This window comes from Silene latifolia, chromosome 8 (assembly GCF_048544455.1).
Source record: "Silene latifolia isolate original U9 population chromosome 8, ASM4854445v1, whole genome shotgun sequence".
Lineage (NCBI taxonomy): Eukaryota > Viridiplantae > Streptophyta > Magnoliopsida > Caryophyllales > Caryophyllaceae > Silene > Silene latifolia.
Window position 1 is genome coordinate 14329260 of NC_133533.1, and position 16693 is coordinate 14345952.

The following is a 16693-nucleotide window of genomic DNA, read 5'->3' on the forward strand; positions in this document are numbered from 1 at the left end:
TTTATTTAAGCAACTCTAGTTTTTTTTTTTTTTTTTTTTTGCAAGAAATTCATGATCCTTTTTATTCATCCACCAAGAGGTAAGAAAAAAATTATATAATACAAGAGAACAATTATAGTATTTTCCTTCTTCATATAGCTTTCTTTCTCCAATGAACCAACCCTACAAAAAAATCCATTGAGTGATTAATAACAAACAAAATGGTGGAGTTTGATTTATGTAATATTAATCTTATCGTTATTAATTTAAGTTTTTCTTTAAATAATGAAAAAAAGGGCATTTGATTCATAAAGATGTAAGTATATTTACTTTTAAATAACACAACTTCACAAATTTTGATAGCCCCTAAATAAGAGCAAAACAACATACTCCGTATATGTGAAGGATAAATGTGTGATGAGTAATTCATAACCAATGAAACTTAAAAATAATTAAATAAATTATTAATTTAAAACATTAATACATTTACCTTGATACAATGATATGAAAGATTATTGACACATACAATTCTCTTGGTGATGAAGGAAAAAAAATATTGACCTGAATTTTGGCTCACAAATATTGCCTTCCAAATATTTATAGCCAGTTAAGGATGCGTTTTATGACTTTTGGATGTCTTTTTTTTTTAATTATTATCAAATTTAATATATTCATAAATATGTAGAAATGTTTTATGACTTTTAAGCATCTTTTTTATTTATTATAGAAATAAATATAGAGTAGGGAGAAATGAAATGTAAAAGGTTTGCTTTAATTTTTTTTTACTATTTTTTTTTTTTTTACAAAATCCACTTTGCATGAGAGTTGTTTAGGGAGTTATCTTACGAAACTAAAAGATGGTACATACTTTACCTTGCCTTTTATTTATAGATTATATTTATTTATTTTTTGATTAGGCATAGATTATATTTATAGATTTATATACTATATATCTAATATAATGAAATTTAGCAAGTTTATAGCAGTAAGACTTAAGAGGGAATTGCACACATAAACAGTTTAAAATTAGAGTACATGATGAAAATTTTTATTTGGTTTAACCTATTCTATTTTTAAAAATTAAAATGCAAAATTTAAAAAATATTAATTGAACACAAAAAATAAATTAATACAAACTCTTTATTTTCCTCTCATAAATTTGGTTATTAATCTACTTATTTATTTAACTTTTAATTTCTTTTATTTAATAGGATGATTTTTTGGTTTTCTCTCAGCATCACTATAATTTGTAGTTATCATAATTTTTTTTACCTCCCTTTTAATTCACAAAATGGTTCCTCTTCCCTCGAATAAATTTTTCAAATTAATCAATAATTAATAACAAAAAGTATTATGTGATATTGATTTGTTGCTTAAAATACTCTAACAATAAACGTCGAAATTTAAAATTTAGTATGAATTTTGATTTTTAATTGTTTTTTAATTTATCTAGAAATTAGAAAGACCTAAATTTAATGTTTGTTATGCTAATTTATTTTTTATATAAATATTTTTTTAATTTAGGTATCATTTTAAATGGATCATTATACGAACATGAATTACTCTCTTAATTAAACATGTCATACTACATGGAGGATTGGTGACGTGGAATTTTGGTAATGTGATGTGGCATTTAGTAATGCGAGGTGGCATTGTCGTGACTTTTAAGGTTTACCCTTTTAATAATATTTATAGATTATAGATATTATTATGAATAATTACGTTCAAATGGAAGAGTATAAGTTAAATTGAAGTTAATTTCTTGACTCTCATCTCAAGAAAACTATAACCTCAAAATCAATGGAATTGGTATTGACCCAGTCTGTACCGTACCCAATTAAAGATAGAAAAAAAACCGATTAAAATTACTAACCAAAATAAACTCAATCGAAATCGAACTAAAACCCAAAATTAAGTTAGTTCGAGTTAAATCGTACCGATTTGATCGATTTAACCTAATCTGAAACCGAACCGAATGACTAAACAAAAATGAAGAGATGAGTAAATTGGGAGGATCACAAAACCCACAGTTGTCTGCATTCGGAGCTCAAAATTCAGCAATTTATCTAACTAGTTTTATTCCCGTGCAAAAAATGCACGGGTCTTAATAGTAGACACTATCATTAGATACATGAATATATAATTGAGCGTGATTAAGCGTTCAATACCGTGACAATATAAATAGTCCATATTTGGAGATTTGAATATCAGATATTATACAACCGTATTTTGTTAAAATTATATTAAAGGTATTTGACATGTTAAACCCGTTGAATGTATGTAAAATTGTAAATTGCAACATTTATGTAAATTGTGACATTTTAACATAAGCAATTAAGATAGAAATAAGAGAAATTGGTTTGAGGAGAGAAGGTAATTAAATGGTATAGGAGATATGGCGGGGCCCACATTTAGAAACTCAACAGCCAATCAAAAACCAAGAAAAAACTTGGCTTTTATACTATGTAGATTTGTTCATCATAATCTCTCCCTTTAAAACAATCCCTCTTCTCAATCAGGTATTTGTTGCATTTCTCCTCAAATTCATGTCATTTTGTTCGCTTTAACTAATGCTTTAATCACTATATTCATGATTCTCTTCTTTTATTTTGTTCTTAACCAAGTACTATTATTGTTCAACATTGATTATGTTTGTACCGGTTAATTATTTATGTATTTCATTTATGTGTGTTTAGTGTTAGTCAATTGCTACCTTCGTCTAAATCATTTGTTTACCTTTGAATTAAAATACCCCTGACATGAATTGGGACGGAAAGAGTATTTAGGTTGCGTTATTTAGTGGAGTCTCACACAAACCATGTGCAATTTATTTCGTATTTGGTCTTTGTGCCAAAAGCAAACGTAACAATTTAAGATGGGTTTTCTCGGAAATTTGATTTAAGTTTTTGTTTTACAGCTGTTATTAGGATAAAACTTGAGAACCATGGAATCCGTGTCCAAGAAGAGTATAAGTTGTGAAAGTAATGATGGTATCGAGGACCGGTTGAGTGGCTTGCCTGATGAATTGATTGTGCATATACTTTCATTAATGCCTACTCTAGATGCTGTCAGGACAATGTTACTTCGGCCATTCCGAAATCTCTGGACTTTGGTTCCTGCTCTTAGTTTTGAATATTATGGATACTATTGTAGAATAGCTGATAAACCACCCAGCACTCATGTGTCTTACTCGAGTTTCACGTGCTTTGTCCGAAATGCATTGTTGCTTAACAGAAGGTCCACCATTGATAGTTTTCGCCTTTGTATTTGCAACTTGGATAAAAAGTCGACAGATACGAAGATAATTGGTGATGTTCAAATGTTGCTGAGATATGCTATTGAAAGAGAAGTGAAAGATCTATATTTCCATTATAATGCTCATTTTTTCGATCCACCTGGTTGCGTTTTCACAAGTCAATATCTTGTTACGCTTACACTCTTTTGCTGTACGCTCGAGCATTATGAGCATCAGTCTCAACCTCAAATGGTAAATTTAAGAAAATTATCGCTTCTATTTGTTGGTGGAAGTAATAAGGCTTTCAATCAGTTGATATCTGGATGCCCTTGTCTACAAGAATTATTTATTAATACCGCTTTTGGTCTAGAGTTGGTGAGTTTGAATATTAATTCTCCAAGTGTTCGTAAGCTGTATCTTCGCGTGTCTGATGGAAGTTATAATCTTAATTGTCCCAGCCTGAAAATTCTGGATATCGCAATATGTGAAACAGATGTTAAACTGAACATGATTGGTGTCATATCTCTTCAAGAAGTGAATTTCGAGGATTTACCATGGGATTGCGATTCTGGTGAAATTAATGCATATTTTAGCCTAAGTCAAAATGCTGAGCTTATTTCATTCTCATCTGTAGCTTTTAAGGTATGATTTACCTATTTGTTCGAAAGTTACTGAACTTCTATACATTTGATTAATCTGTTTCTTTAAGCTAATTAAGCATCATTCATATATTGATTCCATACTGATCGTGAACTTTTATACATTTGACTGGAACAAACAATGCGCGAATCTGAAAAACACGTAGTAACCCTCTTTCATTACCAGTTTGTTTCCACCGGAAGAGTGTAATGCAGATTAATTATACTCCTAGAACACATTCATGTTTCAATTTGTGTTGTAATTCTGACCCGTCAGTTAATGTACTTTAAACTACGTCTATTTCAATCTAAAGGCTACTGGTAACACAGTAGCAAGATTGTGCCTAGCTTAAACCCTCCCTATTCCACTATTTGCAGGGGCCCTTGAGGCACCGCGTATTATTATTGTTGTTGTATTACTTCATTAATCATTATTATTGTTACTTAAATTCCTTTTTGCCTAGTTTTTCACAATGAATGTATTATACAACTGGTTGTACATACAACCCATTTAATGTAGATGAGCTTTATTATAAAGTTATCGAGCTCTAGTAACAAAATTATCGAGCTATGATCCAAATTTATTGAGATTAACATAATAATTATTAAGCTCAATAACTTCGTAAAATAACTCAATAACTTGTAAAATAGATCAACATCTTTGTGTAAGAGCTCAATAACTTTGAGGCGGTTGTATAATGCTACTATACAACCGGTTGTAGGATAGTATTTGTGAGTTTTTCATACATGTAGATTGTAGACTCCTTGATTGGTTTTTTTAAACTGCAATTCAAATCTCACATTATTCAGCAAGTGCTTACGGAAGTCAATTAGGTGACTAACTCCTGTGGTCAGTGACATGAGTTTTGTGTTTCCGCCAATCGCGCTTTGTTATGTTGTTAGTTTATTGCAAGATTTATTTAGCAAACATATAAATGTTGATGGACATTTGTCGTCTTCTTATTCAGGGAATATCTTTCATAAAGAAAATGGAATTCCCACAAAATAGATGGAAGCGTATAGTTTTGCACCCGCAGTGGAATCATGAAAGATGCCTCGAAGTTATCTGTATGTTGATCAAAAGTTCGATCAACTTGGAAGAGCTCATAATATACGCAGGAGAATCATCGGTAAGTGAGTTTCCTATAATTGGTTCTCCTACTCCAATTAATAGACTTGTAGCATTGAGCCTTGTTATCAAATGTGTGGCAGGGTAATTGTGAGTTATTTAGCCCGGGGCTATCTACTTGTGTGCTGCCACTACTTAGGACGGTCACCATTCATGGGAATCATGGCTATGAAAAATGGTGTGAAGGTCAGCTCCAAGTAATAGAATTTTTGCTGAAAAACGCAGTCATACTAGAGAAATTGGTAATTACCTTTGGGGAGAATAAATTAACAGCGGTTGAGAAGTTTGATTTGGTTAAGCAAGTATCAACATTCAGGAGAGCCTCCGTGAATGCAACTGTGATCTTTACTTGAAAAATGTAGAAAGGCTGCATATGACTTAGGAAATCGAGGCCTCAATGAAAAAAAATGAATGCTCCAAAGGGTTTATGAAATTAGTTGCGGATCTTAAGCTTACTAAGGGCAGGATGAAGCCTCCGGCCATTTTGATTTTCATATATATGATGATGATACTTGTATGGGCAGCAGGTATTGCTTGCTTTAGTGGCTGTGAAGTTATGCAAATTTTGTAGGTAAGAAGTTCCAGGTTCAAAACTCGCTCCTCATATATTTTGCTGTAAGTCCGCCACTGTCCAAAGGTACTGCTTTGGTTATCCTGTGATTTGCCTCTAGTAATATTAGCATTGCCGTTAACGAGTGATGACATTTGATGGAACCTGGTACTAAGGAAAACCTGTAATGACCACAGCACCTGCACCCATGGCTTCGAAGGAGCACCTGAGTTTGTATTTCGATTTGATGACAAGCCAAACAAATGCATTGTGTGCTAAATGGAAATTATATTTTGCTTGAAACCATTTTAATTTCGGCTTATGCAAAAATCTAAAATGAAAATTTATTTTTCCTGTAACAATCTCGGCCAGACTCTTAGTTTTTCTGGGTGTATCAACTCGTGAGTGATACGAATGCAAATTTACCAACTAATCAATATACTGTATTAATCTAGTAGGCAATATCATGAAAATTCGAAAGAACGCCTTCTTAATTAAACTTGAAGTCTATCTGATCGTAGCAGTGTTAACATCGGTCATTCCACTTAACAAGGTGGTGGTGCATGTGGGAGGGTGGCTGGTATCTACCGAGGTTGAGTACCATCAAGGTTCCAGTGGCGCCCTATCAATTAATTTGGTTTTCACAAAAAAAACTATGAAGGCCGTCTTGTCCAAATATTGTAAAACTTTTGATTAGTTATTTTCTAGTCAGTCTTGACATGTGAATTGGTATACACAAATTGTCATTTGAGTCGGTCATTATCTACCTTAAGCTTAAAACGGATCAAATAGCTATCACTTTTATAAATAAAACAAAAACAACACGCTTAGATAATAGGAAAAGACTCCTCCTTTTCTATGAAAAGTGACATGTATTTGACCGTAAGTTTTAGACAGAGTCAAACGAAAAATTTGCAATTTAAATCCTCTGCGTTCATTTACTAAATACTACCTACTCAAATGTATTTATAATCATCCGATCTATTTAGAATTAGATCTTGACCCTTTAAAAATAATGGACCTGTATTTTTTTTTTAAAAAAAAACTAGAGGATCCTTACTCAAGAATTTAATGACCTTTGGGTGTAAATCGTAAAAACATCTTCACAAAATATCATTATAGACGGTATATCTATCTATCACTAAAAACGGATCAATTATAATATTATATTTTCGGAAAATTCACCTGGTACCCTCGAACTTTGCCATTTTGTACTTGATACCCAACTTTTTAAGTTTGTGTACATAATACCCTCCATGTTTAATTTGCATGCACAACATACTCTTTTTGTCGCTATAAAAAAACGCAATTGTTCATAACTCCTAGACCGGAATTCAGAATAGGCCAATTTTTTTCCTAAAATGATTATCTCGTCATAATCTACAATTTGAGGAAAAAAAAATTGCCGACTGACATTTTATAGGGTTTTTTTAACGAAAATCTCAAATCAACCATATTTTCGATCTTAAATTTCCAAATGACAATTTTCGTTTTATCAATTTATAGATCTCGAAAAGGTAATCAATCTGGAAAAAAAATTAGTTAATTATGATTTATGGTCTATGATTTATGCTCATTTGAAAATTTTAACAACGATAAAAAAGGCACGTTGTGCTTTAAAATCAAATCTCAAGAATATCATGTGCACAAACTTAAAAAGTTGGATACTACATGCAAAATGTTAAAGTTCAAGGGTAACACGTGAATTTTCCGTTATATTTTTAATACGACAAACAACCGCTAAAATGGTGGGTTAAAAAATGACACAAGTACAAACTTGGTGAAACACCTTGTACAAATGTACAATCACTCACATTCACACGCCAAACTTTATTCACAAATTTGTTCATCATAATCTCTATCATCAAAACAATCTCTCTATTCAATCAGGTATTTGTTGCATTTCTCCTCAATTCATGTCATCAATACTTCATCACTGCATGTCTGCATTCATGATTCACTGTCTAATTTCAGGTGAAACCTTGGTTTGCATGCACTGCTGGAATTCAGAAATTAGCTAATTTGTTCATCATAATATCTCCCATCAAAACAATCCCTCTTCTTAATCAGGTATCTGTTGAATTTCTCCTTTATTCATGTCTGCAGATTCTTCATCCATTCAATTTGTTAACCCTTAACTAATGCATTTCTTAATCACTGTATTCATCATTCCGTTATCTTATTTTGTTCTTAAACAAGTATTATAGTTCACCCTTTGAACAATTTGATTTGGGTTTTCTCTCAAATTTGATTTAAGTCCTTTGAACAATTTGATTTGGGTTTTCTCTAAAATTTGATTTAAGTCCTTTTAACAATTTTATTTGGGTTTTCTCTAAATTTGATTTAAGTCCTTTTAACAATTTAAGTTCTTAACCATGATTCACTGTCTAATTTTGTTCGTAATCAAGTATTATAGTTCATCCTTTGCTAGTTTGCTGGAGTGATTTCAGGTGAAACCCTGGTTTGCATGTACTGCTGGAGTTCAGAAATTAAGCTAATTTGTTCATCATAATATCTCCTATCAAAACAATCCCTCTTCCTAATCAGGTATTTGTTGCATTTCTCCGTTATTCATGTCTGCAGAAATTCTTCATTCATTCAATTTGTTAACCCTTAACTAATGCATTTCTTAGTCACTGTATTCGTGATTCCGTTATCTAATTTTGTTCTTAATCAAGTATTATAGTTCACCAATTTCCATATTTCCAATGGAGCCAAAAACTCATTACTGTTTGGTTATGGATTATAATGGAATAAATCAAAATGGCTCATTAAAGTTGTTGCCCTTCTTTCTTTTGTGAAGTAGCGGTCCTTCAATGCAGTTCTTGACGCAATTTTCATCTTGGGTCATTCGGAAACAGCCTCTTTGTGTTGCTAACACAAGGGTAAGGCTGCGTGCATCCAACCCCTTACCCCGCAATTTGCGGGAGCCATTGAGGCACTAGGGTAATGTTGTTGTTGTTGCAAGTGTTATAGTTCACCCTTGAACAATTTGATTTGGGTCCTCTCTAAAATTTGATTTAATTCCCTTTTAACAATTTGATTTGGGTTTATCTATGAAATTTGAGTTTTTTTTTTAATATTTTTTTTTTTTACAGTTATTGCTGGGATAAAAGTTAAAGTTTGAGAACCATGGAATCAATGTCCAAGAAGTGTAGAAGTTGTGAAAATAATGATGGTATTCAGGATCGGTTGAGTGGTTTGCCTGATGAAGTGATTGTGCATATACTTACATTAATGCCTACTCTAGATGCTGTTAGAGCAATGTTACTTCGGCGATTCGCAGACCTCTGGACTTTGGTTCCTGCTCTTAATTTTGATTTTGGCGAATACTCTGGTAGAATGACTAGGATTAATGATGAACGACTAAGCAATCATCCGATGTTTTCGAGCTTTGCCCGTTTTGTCCGAAATGTGCTGATGCTTTATCGAAGGTCAACCATTGATACTTTTTACCTTTCTATCAAAGATGTCGAAGTAGAGCTAGTAGATGCAAAGATGATTGGTGATGTTCAAATGTGGCTGAGGTTTGCTATTAGTAAACAAGTCAAAGATCTCTATTTTGATTGTGATCCTCTTCACGATGGTTTATGCCCACCTCATTGTGTTTTTACCAGTCAATCTCTTGCTGTACTTACACTCTCTCACTGTACGCTCGATAATTTTGAGCACCAATCTCAACCCCACATGGGAGCGTTAACAAAATTATCACTTACACGGGTTTGTGGAACTACTAATGCTTACGATAAATTATTACGTGGATGCCCTTCTCTACAAGAACTGTTTATAGATGTTTCTGATGCTCCAGGGTTATTGAGTTTGAATGTCAATGCTCCAAGTGTTAGTAAGTTGTACCTTCACCTGTTCAGCTGCAGGTGTATCCTCAATTGTCCCAGCCTGAAAATTATGGATATCGCTGTATATTCAAAATCATCACCTCTTGTTCCCCTGCGCGCGACTGATTTTATATCTCTTCAAGAAGTGAATGTCAAGATTTTGCCACGGAGATGCTCTTACTATCTGGTTCACTCATTGTTTGGACTAATTGAAAATGCTAAGGTTTTTACGTTGTCATGTGAAGCTTTTAAGGTACAACTTACTCGTTTGTTCGAAATATGTTGTGGTTTTATATATTGGATTTTGCTTCGTTTCTTTCATCTAAACAATATGGAATATTGTTTTGTTTACCACATAGATAGTATAAAACGCTCAATTGAAAAGCATCATTCATTATATACATTTGATGTTTTAACCTTCATGAGGTCATGCTAGACAACCTCGATTTGCGCTGATCTGGTTTGCCAAGGTAAGGGGTTCATTTGTGGATCATCTATTTACCAGATTTTCCATGGGAAGAGTGTAAATGTGTAATGCAAAGTAACTATAGAGCACATTCATTTGTCAATGCTAACCGTTAAAGCTACTGTAATTTGAACTAGGTGTGTATTTCAATCTAAAGGCTACTGGAAAACACAGTGGCAACTTGGCAAGATTGTGTTCATCTGAAACCCCTCTATTCCACTATTTGCAGGGGGGCTTCCTCGGTCGTTAATCACCATTACTGTTATTTTAATTCCTTTTTGTGTAGTTTTTCATACATGTAGACTCCTCAAATGTTATGCACAATCAGATCAAGTTGTGTACAATGCTTGGTTTTTTCTTCTGCAATTCAAAGTCTCACTATTCAGAGTTTCAGACTAAGTGCTTACAAAAGTCAATTAGGTGACTAACTCCTGTCGTCAGTGATATGAAATTATGAATTTTGTATTTTCCGCCAATCGCTCTTTGTTGTGTTGTTACACTTGTTAGTTTATTGCAAACTTTATTCAGCAAATATCTGTATGTTGATGGATGTTTGTTGTCTTCTTATTCAGCATATAACTTCCACCAAGAAAATGGAATTCCCACAAAATAGATGGAAGCGTATAGTTTTGCACCCACAGTGGGATCGTGAAAGATGCCTTCAAGTTATCTGTATGTTGATCGGAAGTTCGATCAACTTGGAAGAGCTCATAATATGCGCAGGAGAATCACCGGTAAGTGAATTACTTATAATTGGTATTCTCCTACTGCAATTAATAGACTTGTAACATTGAACCTTGGCATCTAATGTATGGCAGGGTAAATGTGAGTTAGCTTGCCCAAAGTTTCATACTTGTTTGCTGCCACTACTTAAGACGGTCACCATTCATGGGAATCATGGCTATGAGAAATGGTGCAAAGGTCAGCTCCAAGTAATAGAATTTTTGCTGAGAAACGCTGTCGTACTGGATAAATTGGTAATTACTCTTGGGAAGAGTAAGCTAACAACCGCCGAGGAGCTCGATTTGATTAAGCAAGTATCAACATTCAGAAGAGCCTCCGCAGATGTAACTGTAATCTTTGCTTGAAGAATATAGATTGGCTGCGTATGAATAAGGATAGCGGGGGCCTCCATGGAAAATGAACTCTCCAAAGGGTTATATGAAATTAGTTGCAGATCTTAGGCTTTGTAGGGCCAGGATGAAGCCTCCAGCCATGTTGATTTTCATGTATAATTATATATGATGATGATAATTGTATGAGCAACATGTATTGCTTGCTTTTGTGAAGTTATGCAACTTTTGTATGTAAGAAGTTCCAGGTTCAAACCTTACCCTTTATATATTTTGCTGAAAGTCCGCCACTGTCGGAGGGTACTGCTTTGGTTATCCTGTGATTTGCCTCTAGTAATATTAGCATTGCCATTAATGAGTAATGATATTCAGTGGAAGCTGGTATCGAGGAAAACCTGTACTGACCATACCGCTCCTGCATCCATGGTTTTGAATTTGAGCACTTAATTTTGCATGTCAATTAGATGACAGGTGATAGGCTCGTATTTCTACTATCTATTTAGCTTATTTTATGCATAATAAAGCGGCATTGGGACGTGGTTTCACATGATTTACGTCACATTTACAATATTCTTAATGCCGGGTTAGTAATGGAGTTTTGAGTAATGATCGGAAGTAAAGGCATGTCTTGAAGTCTACCATGGTACAAAGTATCTACAAGCAAGAAGGAAGACTAGCTAAAACATGAAGAAGTGAAAGGATGAAGCAATTGAAGATTTGAAGCGCCGTTTGCATAAGGATCGACTTCAAATGGGTGTATCTTGAGTTCTAGAGTTCGTATTGATGCAAGGCCAAGTGGTGGTGAAAGCTTATGTTCTTAGCTTTCCAACGGTAGGTCACACGCCTCATTTGCCCAAGTAACGATAGAGATATGACCTTTGGAAAAAATGTTGTCCAGCAGGGAACTTGCACCGTGCGAAAAATTTGGGTTTCCGCAATTTTTGTTACGGGTTTGCTTCTAACTTAAAGCCCATTAATCTTTCGCATCTTAGGACTATAAATAGTTGAACACCATTAGGTTTTAGGAATCTTTGGGCATTATTGAAGAATTAGTTTCTAATTTGGAGAATTATTCATCTTTTAATTGGGTTTAGATCTAGCGTGGAGAACTAATCTCCTCTTCGACACTCTAATCTTTCTTTAATTTGTGTTATTGTTATTAATCTCTTATGTTTATTGTATTGAATTTTGGAAACCTTGTTTGATTATGGTGATTAAGTGTGATTTCCTTGTTACTTAATCTTTCCAAGTTCCTTAATTTACACGTTGTTGGTTTTATTAAGTGTGATTTCCTTATAATCCCATCTTGCAACAACTTGTTATTAGACTAATGAATGTGATTTCCTCTTGGTTTAATTGACATTGAGAGATTAATTTATAATTGCTCATTAATTGTGATTTCATTGTGAGTAATTACACCTATTAGATTCCTTTGCTTCATCTTCTTATTATCTACCCTATGTGTGTGATTTCCACTAGGGGAACTAATAAGTTGGGTCAATTACTAAGTGTGATTTCCTTGTGGTTGACTTCTAATTAAGGGAATTTGGAGATTCAATCTCACTAATAGGGCAATAATATTAATTAGAAAGATTGATTGAGTGGTTTTATCAACTAAGGTGGCTCACTTTATTGAGTCGGATTAAGTCTCTCTTAAACTTGATAAATTTCCATCTTATAAATTGATTTCTTGCTTGCTTGTTGTTCACTTTTGTTTGAATTTCGTTTTGTCTTTGAAAACCAACCAAAACCTCCATTTTTATTTACATAATTTTTTGTTAATCATTGAAATTGTTCTATTTACACAATTGAAAACCGAATACAAAACCCGCCTTCTCTTGGGTACGATCCTCTTCTTACTACTTTACTCGTCTTAGAATTAGTTTAAATTAGTATTAAGTGTGGCTTATAAATTGTTAATTTGACCGTCTTAAATAGCGACTTTTAGGCGTGTCAACAGGCCAAACAAATGCATTGTGTACTAAATGAAAAATATATTTCCACAAAATAGATGGAAGCGTATAGTTTTTGCATCCACAGTGGAATCGTGAAAGATGCCTCAAAGTTATCTGTATGTTTATCAAAAGTTCAATCAACTCGGAAGAGCTCATAATATGCGCAGGAGAATAATCGGTAAGTGAATTTCGTATAATTGGTTCTCCTACTCCCATTAATAGACTTGTAACATTGAGCCTTGTATTTGTATGGCAGGGTAAATGTGAGTTATTTTGGCCGGAGTTATATACTTGTGTGCTGCCACTACTTAAGACGGTAACTATTCATGGGAATCATGGCTATGAAAAATGGTGCAAACGTCAGCTACAAGCCTACAAGTAATAGAATTTTTGCTGAGAAACGCAGTCGTACTGGAGAAACTGGTAATTACTCTTGGTAAGAGTAAGCTAACAACCGTTGAGGAGCTTGAATTGATTAAGCAAGTATCATCATTCAGTAGAGCCTCGGCAAATGTAACCGTGATCTTTGCTTGACGAACATAGAAATGCAACCGTGATCAAGTATTGGTACTTATCTTACTAGACGTAGAAAATGGCCGTTTTGAATCAAGTCTTGGCGCGCTTTCTGGAGTGTGTTCGAATTCATTGACTAATTTCGGTCTCATCTATTTCGGATCATATCTTGGGCTTTATATCCAGTTCTAATAGTGGTATCCAATCAGACTATTGAAAATGGGTTCGGTTAATGCACGATCGATATTTATTTTTTATCATAAATTATGGTCGTGAGTCGTGATGGTCATCTTAATACAACTTCATAGAGTAAGAATAAATTTGTGCGCTGGTGCCTTTTGACCCCTATTGTCACGACCTGTAATTTTATCCTTCCATTACTCAATAATAATAATAATAATAATAATAATAATAATAAGGAATTTCTACATTATATTCCTATGTTTTTTCAATTTCTAACATATACGCTAGGTAGCACCAAAACGGACACGGACACGTGACACGGCATAGTATCGTGTCAAAGACAAACGGGAACATTATAGCGAATAAGAGGGAGTATAACTTTCGCTGGCTTAAAAAATTACTCTCCGTCCATAATGACCTTAGCTGTCTTACAAGTTACAAAATTATAATTAGTGTATTATTCATTGCTATCCCAAGTTTTGTTCTTGTATTCTTTGCTTTTCCAGGATTTGTTTCCCAACACTGCAGTCTGTATGGCTGTAAGTTCCTCGATCTTTGCGTATAGACTGCTTAGTGCTTTGCTCAGTTTGAAGTACTGTTTTTTTTTTTTTTTTTTTTTTTTTTTTTTTTTTTTTTTTTTTTTTTTGGAGCCTTTCTTTGATCACAAATGATAATAAAGTCTTTTATGCTTGTTAATGATTGAATCGGAGGTTCGTTATCATCTTGAATCATCCTGTTAAGAGCTCCCATCTGTTGTTTACCCACACGTGATTGTCCCATATTGACAAAATGAGGGGTTCATGACTATCAAAATTGGTTTATGAAAGCTTGTTGGGATTATGAAGAGAGTTCTGACATTTTTTCATATCTGCAATAACGATAGTCTTGTGCTTGGCAATATCTGCAGGCCAGGGCCCCGAAAATGGGTGCATCTGAATGTGATGATGGAGATGTGGAACCTAGACCTGAGAAGGGTCTCGCCAAGGTACCTATGTTTGGTACTTGGGAGGGAGGAGAAGTGGTTCAGTACACGAAATATATTGACAATTCAAAGAAAACAAAGAATTTGCAGTCAGGGTTTGAGCCTCAGATGAATGGAGATGTAGGCCGTGGTCCAACTGTAGCTAGCCGAGAAGGGCAAGAAAGGCCTTCTTCTGTGGCTCAAGCACCAGCCCATCCGAAAGCCAATCTTCAGCCTCGAACTACTGCTCGTCAAGGAAATCAAGGTGTAAGTGTATTTTGTAGATGGTTTCTTTTACCCGCTTGTAAGAAATGAGGACTAACCACAATGTTGGAACCCATAACAATTGCTTTCCATCCTATTACGCTCCCTCACTCAAATGCCCGTTGGGCTTGAAGAGTGGTTAGTTGTGCACCGGCTCCCCCGTAGCGTGTGCTGGGTTTCCACTTCGAGTTTTTGAGGAGTTTTGAGGTTGCCAGGATTTGAACCCGTGACCGAAACCTTCGGTCACACTGGCTCTGATACCATGATAGATGAACCATCTCAACCAAAACCTTAAGGTGATGGTTGAGGCCCAACTATTATAAATAATCCTATTACGTTTCCTACTGAAAATTTAATAATTTTCCAATTTTGTTGGCTGCGATTCTTGCCCTTTCTTCTTTTGAAGACTGCATGGATTCATCAAAGATGCCAAGATCATATATGCTTACTAATCTGACTTTTTGTTTCAGGCAAGCATTCCACACTATGGTCAATGGAATACTGATCCTTCACAGGCTGAGGGTTACACAGTTGCATTTTCAAGGGCAAGAGAAGAGAGGCAAACACCCCAAAACGACACACCACGTAACTATGGTAAGGAGCCATGGATCAGGGACCTTTTTGTTAATTGTGGCCAGCATCGACCGCCAATACATGAGGACGCTTATGGAGGAGGAATTAGAACGAGGTATGATCAAATAGGTAGTGGAGCTAAAATTCCATTGGAGAATGCTAGCCAAGTTAATGTAGCTTCTACACCTCGGAATTTGATGCCTACTATGAGTACTATCTATCAACCTGAACAAAAACCGACAAAACAGGCAAGTATAGAAAGACTACCATCCCAGATTTCTTGCCATTCTATTTTGGTGGTCAATCGATGTGAACTTTGCTAATTAGTTTCTTAATTTAAGTAGACAAAAGAAAAAAGTAATTTGTCAATTGTCAAGTATAATCTACCAAGCAACTATTTTCATAATTATCATACCAGTAAGTCTGTCTTGTAACGGATATATCCATCACAAACTTTAAGCTGGTAACTTCAAATAGCGGCTTTGGTATTTGTAAAGTTCTGTTTTGTTTTCTTTAGAAATTTTACCTACGTCTTAAGCCGTTATTTGAAGTATCGGCTTACCCTCAGATCGATGACCTAGACCCATTGGTGATATTTAGTTTCACATGAGTGCTAAAAGGATAAATAGTTTGCTATATAACCTTAAAACAAAAACAAAAAAATCTTCATATTACCTGTGACGAGTTAAATTACATAAGAGACCATATGGATTAAATAGTAGTGTCTCATTTGCTTATATTATGCAGAATACTTGTTGATTCTTGGTAAGCAAAAGACTAGGTCGCTAATATACTAGAATTAACTACCAAATTAACAATTTATAGCCTAAACTTTGACTCTACTAACTTTCAATAAAAACAATAGTAAAGCGGAAGTAAAGGGTCGAACCCAAGAGAAGGGGTTAAGACTAAAGACTTGAAATGTAAACTATTGACAATTAAGTAGGTCTCTACTTACTAATTAAGAACCTAATGACAATTTAAACTTAACAAAAGAAAATAATCACAAACAATGGCTATTAACAAGGATCAACTAGTGGAAAACATAGATGGAAAAAGATTGGTTTCGAGAAACAAACATGGAAATATGGGTAGAACTTGAATATCTTCCTATTGAGACAATTCTACAAACAACTAGTATGCAAGATTCAATATAAAGGGGGAATACTTGATGTAACTCTCTCTTAGTAACCCAACAATGACAAAGCTTGACTCTTTTATTTCTCTCTTACAATTTTCTACCCAATACTATCATCTCAAGATGTTGATACATGCAAATTAAACCATCCACACATACCCTTCAAGCTTAAGCAACAAATCATTAAACCATGAAAAGAG

The 16693-nt window shown here is 34.3% G+C and overlaps 3 protein-coding genes across 7 annotated transcripts; all 3 read left to right on the forward strand.

Annotated features, from left to right (window-relative positions):
- The first annotated feature begins 1995 nt into the window (after positions 1–1995).
- LOC141596449 (F-box/FBD/LRR-repeat protein At5g56420-like) lies at positions 1996–5668 on the forward strand. Its single transcript, XM_074416620.1, has 5 exons — positions 1996–2048; positions 2449–2498; positions 2897–3856; positions 4821–4982; positions 5065–5668. Exons 3-5 carry the CDS (start codon positions 2924–2926, stop codon positions 5332–5334), a joined length of 1365 nt encoding a protein of 454 aa, XP_074272721.1. The 5' UTR covers positions 1996–2048; positions 2449–2498; positions 2897–2923; the 3' UTR covers positions 5335–5668.
- A 1627-nt stretch (positions 5669–7295) lies between these two features.
- On the forward strand, positions 7296–11221 carry LOC141596446 (F-box/LRR-repeat protein At3g26922-like). 5 transcript variants are annotated; one of them, XM_074416614.1, is made up of 6 exons: positions 7296–7421; positions 7506–7601; positions 7963–8078; positions 8630–9620; positions 10406–10567; positions 10652–11221. In XM_074416614.1, the coding sequence occupies exons 4-6, from the start codon at positions 8664–8666 to the stop codon at positions 10919–10921; spliced, it is 1389 nt and encodes a 462-aa protein (XP_074272715.1). In that variant the 5' UTR covers positions 7296–7421; positions 7506–7601; positions 7963–8078; positions 8630–8663; the 3' UTR covers positions 10922–11221. The 5 variants fall into 5 exon arrangements, with proteins under 5 accessions (XP_074272715.1, XP_074272714.1, XP_074272718.1 ...); XM_074416613.1 differs by having other exon boundaries at positions 7982–8078; XM_074416617.1 differs by lacking the exon at positions 7963–8078.
- A 2665-nt stretch (positions 11222–13886) lies between these two features.
- On the forward strand, positions 13887–15808 carry LOC141596450 (uncharacterized). Its single transcript, XM_074416621.1, has 3 exons — positions 13887–14096; positions 14465–14785; positions 15253–15808. The coding sequence occupies exons 1-3, from the start codon at positions 14091–14093 to the stop codon at positions 15676–15678; spliced, it is 753 nt and encodes a 250-aa protein (XP_074272722.1). The 5' UTR covers positions 13887–14090; the 3' UTR covers positions 15679–15808.
- Positions 15809–16693: the final 885 nt, after the last annotated feature.